Genomic DNA, 6731 nt, shown 5'->3' with positions numbered 1-6731 from the left:
TTCAGTAAAAGGTCAAACTTTAGTAATAAGTCAATCGGTATGCAACAGAAACATGTCACAGATGCAGTCAGAGGGACACATTGTGGCTATTGCAGCATTAGCCACAATTACATACTCCTTGATGATTAGCAAAACTTCAACCTGATAGCATACCTTGATAATTACATAAACCTCTTTCTTAGTCTACAGGTTGACCTTTTGTTAGTATCAAACAAATGCTATGTGTACGCAAAAAAAAATCAAATCAGAAATGAAATATCTCGTGCTTTTGTTTATAGCTGAAAGGACAATTAAGTTTCCCACACAGTCACATGTTTCTAGACCAGCTTAGGCAGAACAAAGCCACAATTGCATAGGTTAAGGGTAAGGTGATGTGAGTAGTTTCAGCACATGAGGTTATCACCTACCAGCTCCCTCCGGTTAAAACTTTCGGCAGCAATATTTCTGCATTCCTCCCCATCAGAGATTTCCCAAAGTGCATTATTTTTACATCCAAAACCATCTTTTGCTGTTTTAACAGGGGTAACTTCATAAGTTCTGGAATTATTATAGAGGAACTTTAGACTAGAAATAGAGCAGACTTATGCAGAAGATAATGCAATCTTCAGGCATCGACGCCATTTACAAAATGAGCACAGGACAGTGCAATCTTCAGGCATCAACGCTGTCTATGGCTGTCTGAAGGGGCCGGGGCCGGTCACTGACAAATCATGGATACGCTTGTTGACATGGTACTCTGTCAGTATGAAGTAGTCCTGAATTCAACCCGAGCCTCTCGGGAAGCTCTGTTTTCCACTTGTAGCAGCCTGTGTTCATAAGCCACTGTCTCACTGCTGTACTGATTTCTTACTTCGAATTCTATTTTGTCTAGCACCTTTGCATTCAATACAAAGAATTTCGCAAAGTCAACCTGTTTGCCATAGCCCTCAAATGACTTAAACACCACTTTTTTTAGACGGGTCTCAAGGCATTCGACTGGATGTAGTGGATCATACTGAGGCTCATTTTCGTCATTCCTCTCACGGTTTGTATGAAACTGCAAAACAAGGAGGAGAGGCATATGTCAAAGCTGTTGCAAACTAGAATTTTACAGTATGTCAACCAATCAAACATTTCAAGAAAGCAAAGATGATTACTCACAATAACACAAAGCTTTTCCAAACAGGGGAACCCCCTAAGGATGTTAAGAACTGCATTCAATTTCTGCCCAGAAGACTTGAGAGCCAAAACCTTCAAGGTGCGCATCGAGTTTGTGGAGCTGACCAGGCTTATTCCCTGAGGAAAACAAACAATGAACATCAAAAATATTATCTCCATGTAGAAATGCCGACCGACAGCAAGATTCAAAGATGACCCTGATGCTACCTGGAAGAGTAGGAGCTTGGAGACAACAACGAAGAAAGGGCCCAATATCTCCAGATTAGGCGCCCTAATTACCCTGACAGTCACACTATCATCTCTCTCACAATAAGGCACTAGTAACCTCACAAGGCGAGGAACATCCTCGATGACCAGTTCCGCGGTTTCACCATAGCTATGACGGAAGATGATGGTCCTAATGGTCGGCGAGCTAAGACGGAGACAGCCCACAGCACGAACTTTGGTCATGGATAAGCTCTCCAAGGCATGGCAGCAGGATAACAGTCCGGGGAAGAGGTCCGCTGAGATGGTAAGGCGAAACAGGGAGAGCTTCTTGAGGAAGGGGAAATTGATCATGGCCGGCTCGAAATCACCATGGCTGATCTTGGCGACAAGGATGTTGGGCGCAGAGCGGAGAACCGATGTCAGCAGCGGGGGTTCGGCGTAGCTGATATCGAGCTCCTGGAGGTTGGCGAGGGCGCGGGAGCGAAGCCAGCTCTCCGCCTGGGGGCAGAGGTCGCCGTCGCCGCGGCAGTGGAGGGAGAATCGGCGTGCGGGGCCAGGGTGTTTGGAGATTATCTCGGAGACGGCGGAGGGCAGGACGCGTGAGGGGGTGGGGACGGGGCCGGCGGCGTCGGCGTCGGCGTCGGCATCGGGGGGTCGGGTGCTGACCTCGAGGTTGAGAGGCGCGGAGCGCCAGAGGTGGCGCCATCGGCGGGAGAGGACCCGCGTCCGGCCGCCGTCCTTGGTGGGGAGGAGGGAGATGATGGTGCCGAGGACGGCGTCGGGGAGACTGCTGATGAAATCGTCGGCGGTGTCGTCGCAGTCGCCACTCCGTGCCCGCTTCTCTGCGGTCCCGTCGGATTCGGCCGCCGCCGCGCCCGCAGCCGCGCCCGCAGCCTCCTTATTCTCCATGTCCGGACGGAAGATTTGGCGTCAATACTTCGCCCACAGCTCCTCGTCGACAGCCGCCCCTCGCGGCCCGACGCGGCTGCGGAACGGAGCGGCGATGGAGCGCTAGGTTTTGCCGCCGCCCGCCGCGACGGAGAGGTTCTGGATCTTGGGGAGTGGTGCCTCCTGTAAACCTTTTTTTTTCTTTGCGAATGTCCTGTACCTATTTAAGTGAAACAAAAAATCGATGAACTGAACCATCACCAAAACTCCAAAACTAACTGACAAATAATGAGCTAGTGTGTGAAAACACCACATACACCAAAAGTAACATCGACCGCACTGAAATTGGAAGTCGACTCCGTGACCTCGCTGGCCACTGCCTTCGGCTCGTCGCCGCCGGAATCGACCCCTCTGTTGTCGCCTGCGAAGGAAGAGGTTGGGGGCAAAAAAAACTTGCTCTGTACCGTCGCGCAGACATCAAAGGCCCGTGGCAAGGCCCTAGCACCCATGATGATGCCGGACGCCATCTTGTTGCTTCGCCCGATGGCAAGTGGGCGAAAAGCCGGTGGAGGCGATGAAGGCGCTCACCGAGGTGACGGCGGCAAAAAGAAGAAGAAGAAGAAGAAGAAGAAGAAGAAGAAGAAGAAGAAGGCCACGCCGACCCGCACGCCACCTTCTTCTTATACGATGGACCATAGCCCTGTTTCGGCCACCCCTACACCTCCTTCTCCGGCGCGTTTGGCCGTCGTAGCCGCGGGCAAGGACCAGGGCCACCAAGTGCTTGTGAAATGTCATAGAGGTGTCTTTTTTGCCTTTTCTTTTTTGTCTGACACATTAACGATGGTTTGCGGTTGTGGGGTTTGAGCTTGTTGTTGTTCATTGTAGTGTGGAGGAGGGGGGATGTGACAAGCCGAAGAGAGGAAGGTGGCAGCAGAGGAGCGTAGGATTGCTCTTGAGGAGAAGAGGCTTGCAAAAGAGAAGAAGGCCGAAGAGTGGGCTATCATGTTCATGAACCCATGCATGATGGATACCACGTCAAGGAAGCATAAGAAGCTCACTCATTTGGAGATCATAGCCCAATCGGAGGTGTCTCCTAGTGGTGATGGTCGTGGCGTCCATGGAGGTGATGGTGGTGGGCGCGGGGGGTGGTGATGATTTCCTTTGAGTTCGTCTTGCATGCCTTTGGTTGGGCTCGATCCACAACATAAGACATGCTATGTCCCGATCATTTTGGGTCAAACTTTGATTGATGTGGTGAAGGAAATATGCCCTAGAGGCAATAACAAAGTTATTATTTATTTCCTTATATCATGATAAATGTTTATTATTCATGCTAGAATTGTATTAACCAGAAACATAATATATGTGTGAATACATAGACAAATAGAGTGTCACTACCTCATTGATCAAAGATGGTTATGTTTCCTAACCATGGACATGAGTTGTCATTTGATAAACGGGATCACATCATTAGGAGAATGATGTGATTGACTTGACCCATTCCGTTAGCTTAGCACTTGATCGTTTTAGTTTACTGCTATTGCTTTCTTCATGACTTATACATGTTCCTATGACTATGAGATTATGCAACTCCCGATTACCGGAGGAACACTTTGTGTGCTACCAAACGTCACAACGTAACTGGGTTATTATAAAGGTGCTCTACAGGTGTCTCCGATGGTACTTGTTGAGTTGGCATAGATCGAGATTAGGATTTGTCACTCCGATTGTCAAAGAGGTATCTCTGGGCCCTCTCGGTAATGCACATCACTATAAGCCTTGCAAGCAATGTAACTAATGAGTTAGTTGCGGGATGATGCATTAAGGAACGAGTAAAGAGACTTGCCCGTAACGAGATTGAACTAGGTATTGAGATACCGACGATCGAATCTCGGGCAAGTAACATACCGATGACAAAGGAAACAACGTATGTTGTTATGCGGTTTGACCGATAAAGATCTTCGTAGAATATGTAGGAACCAATATGAGCATCCAGGTTCCGCTATTGATTATTGACCGGAGACGAGTCTCGATCATGTCTACATAGTTCTCGTACCCGTAGGGTCCGCACGCTTAAAGTCCGGTGATGATCGGTATTATGAGTTTATATGTTTTGATGTACTGAATGTAGTTTGGAGTCCCGGATGAGATCGGGGACATGACGAGGAGTCTCGAAATGGTCGAGACGTAAAGATCGATATATTAGACGACTATATTCGGACATCGGAAAGGTTCCGAGTGATTCAGGTGTTTTTCGGAGTACCGAGGAGTTACGGGAATATGAGGAAGAAGTAATAGGCCTCATGGGCCAAGTGGTGGAAGTGAGGAGGCAGGGCGCCCCCCCTAGCCCAAACCGAATTGGACTAGGGGGCCGGCCCCCTTTTCCCCCTTTTCTTCCCTCTCCTTCCTTCTCCTCTTCCACCTTCCTTTCCTCCTCCTAGTAGGAGTAGGAAAGAGGAGTCCTACTCCTACTAGGAGGAGGACTCCTCCTCCTGGCGCTCCCTACAGGGGCCGGCCGGCCTCCCCCTTGCTCCTTTATATATGGGGGCAGGGGGGCACCCTAGGACACACAAGTTGATCATTGATCTCTATTAGCCGTGTGCGGTGCCCCCCTCCACCATAATCCACCTCGGTCATATCGTAGGGGTGCTTAGGCGAAGCACTGCGTCGGTAACATCATCGTCACCGTCATCATGCCGTCGTGCTGACGGAACTCTCCCTTGAAGCTCTGCTGGATCGGAGTTCGTGGGACGTCACCGAGCTGAACGTGTGCTGAACTCGGAGGTGCCGTACGTTTGATACTTGGATCGGTCGGATCGTGAAGACGTACGACTACATCAACCGCGTTCTCATAACGCTTCTGCTTACGGTCTATGAGGGTACGTAGACAATACTCTCCCCTCTCGTTGCTATGCATCACCATGATCTTGCGTGTGCGTAGGAATTTTTTTGAAATTACTATGTTCCCCAACAGTGGCATCCGAGCCAGGTTTATTCGTAGATGTTATATGCACAAGTAGAACACAAGTGAGTTGTGGGCGATACAAGTCATACTGCTTACCAGCATGTCATACTTTGGTTCGACGGTATTGTTGGATGAAGCGGTCCGGACCGACATTACGTGTACGCTTACGCGAGACTGGTTCTACCGACGTGCTTTGCACACAGGTGGCTGGCGGGTGTCAGTTTCTCCAACTTTAGTTGAACCGAGTGTGACTACGTCCGGTCCTTGTTGAAGGTTAAAACAACACTAACTTGACGAACTATCGTTGTGGTTTTGATGCGTAGGTAAGAACGGTTCTTGCTCAGCCCGTAGCAGCCACGTAAAACTTGCAACAACAAATTAGATGACGTCTAACTTGTTTTTGCAGGGCATGTTGTGATGTGATATGGTCAAGGCATGATGCTATATTTTTATTGTATGAGATGATCATGTTTTTGTTGAAGTTATCAGCAACTAGCAGAAGCCTTATGGTTGTCTCTTTATTGCATAAGATGCAAGTGCCATGTAATTGTTTTACTTTATCGCTATGCGATAGCAATAGTTGCAAAAGCAATAGTTGGCGAGACAACCATGTGACGACACATTGATAGAGATCAAGATGATGGAGATCATGGTGTCATGCCGGTGACGATAGAGATCATGACGGTACTTCGGAGATGGAGATCAAAGGCACAAGATGATCATGGCCATATCATGTCACATATATTTTGATTGCATGTGATGTTTATCCTTTATGCATCTTATTCTGTTTGATTGACGGTAGCATTATAAGATGATCTCTCACTAAAAAAATGACGGTAAAAGTGTTCTCCCTGAGTATGCACCGTTGCCAAAGTTTGTCGTGCCGAGACACCACGTGATGATCGGGTGTGATAAGCTCAACGTTCATCTACAATAGGTGTAAGACAGTTTTGCACACGTAGAATACTCGGGTTAAACTTGACGATCCTAGCATATGCAAATATGGCCTCGGAACACTGAGACCGAAAGGTCGAGCGTGAATCATATAGTAGATATGATCAACATAGAGATGTTCACCATTGAAAACTACTCCATCTCACGTGATGATCGGTTATGGTTTAGTTGATATGGATCATGTGATCACTTAGATGATTAGAGGGATGTCTATCTAAGTGGGAGTTCTTAAGTAATATGATTAATTGAACTTTAATTTATCATGAACTTAGTCCTGATAGTATTTACATATCTGCGTGATGACCCAAAAGTATAGGGGATCTATTGTAGTCCTTTCAATAAGTAAGAGTGTCGACCCAACGAGGAGCAGAAGGAAATGATAAGCGGTTTTCAGTAAGGTATTCTCTGCAAGCACTGAAATTATCGGTAACAGATAGTTTTGTGATAAAGTAATTGGTAACGAGTAGCAAGTAATAAAAGTAAATAAGGTGCAGCAAGATGTCCCAATCCTTTTTGTAGCAAAGGACAAGCCCGGACAAACTCTTATATGAAGGAAAGC

At 47.6% G+C, this 6731-nt stretch overlaps 1 protein-coding gene across 2 annotated transcripts; it reads right to left on the bottom strand.

Moving 5' to 3' along the window:
- Positions 1–247: 247 nt before the first annotated feature.
- LOC125513866 (putative F-box/LRR-repeat protein At5g02700) lies at positions 248–2463 on the bottom strand. 2 transcript variants are annotated; one of them, XM_048679073.1, is made up of 3 exons: positions 1366–2462; positions 1141–1275; positions 248–1036 (listed from the first exon to the last, which is right to left on the bottom strand). In XM_048679073.1, the coding sequence occupies exons 1-3, from the start codon at positions 2272–2274 to the stop codon at positions 740–742; spliced, it is 1341 nt and encodes a 446-aa protein (XP_048535030.1). In that variant the 5' UTR covers positions 2275–2462; the 3' UTR covers positions 248–739. The 2 variants fall into 2 exon arrangements, with proteins under 2 accessions (XP_048535030.1, XP_048535029.1); XM_048679072.1 differs by having other exon boundaries at positions 1141–2463.
- Between the last annotated feature and the right edge of the window lie 4268 nt (positions 2464–6731).

This window comes from Triticum urartu, chromosome 6 (genome assembly GCF_003073215.2).
Source record: "Triticum urartu cultivar G1812 chromosome 6, Tu2.1, whole genome shotgun sequence".
In the NCBI taxonomy this organism is placed as follows: Eukaryota; Viridiplantae; Streptophyta; class Magnoliopsida; order Poales; family Poaceae; genus Triticum; species Triticum urartu.
The sequence above is the reverse complement of the archived record's forward strand: the minus strand, read 5'-3'. Positions and strand labels throughout refer to the sequence as shown.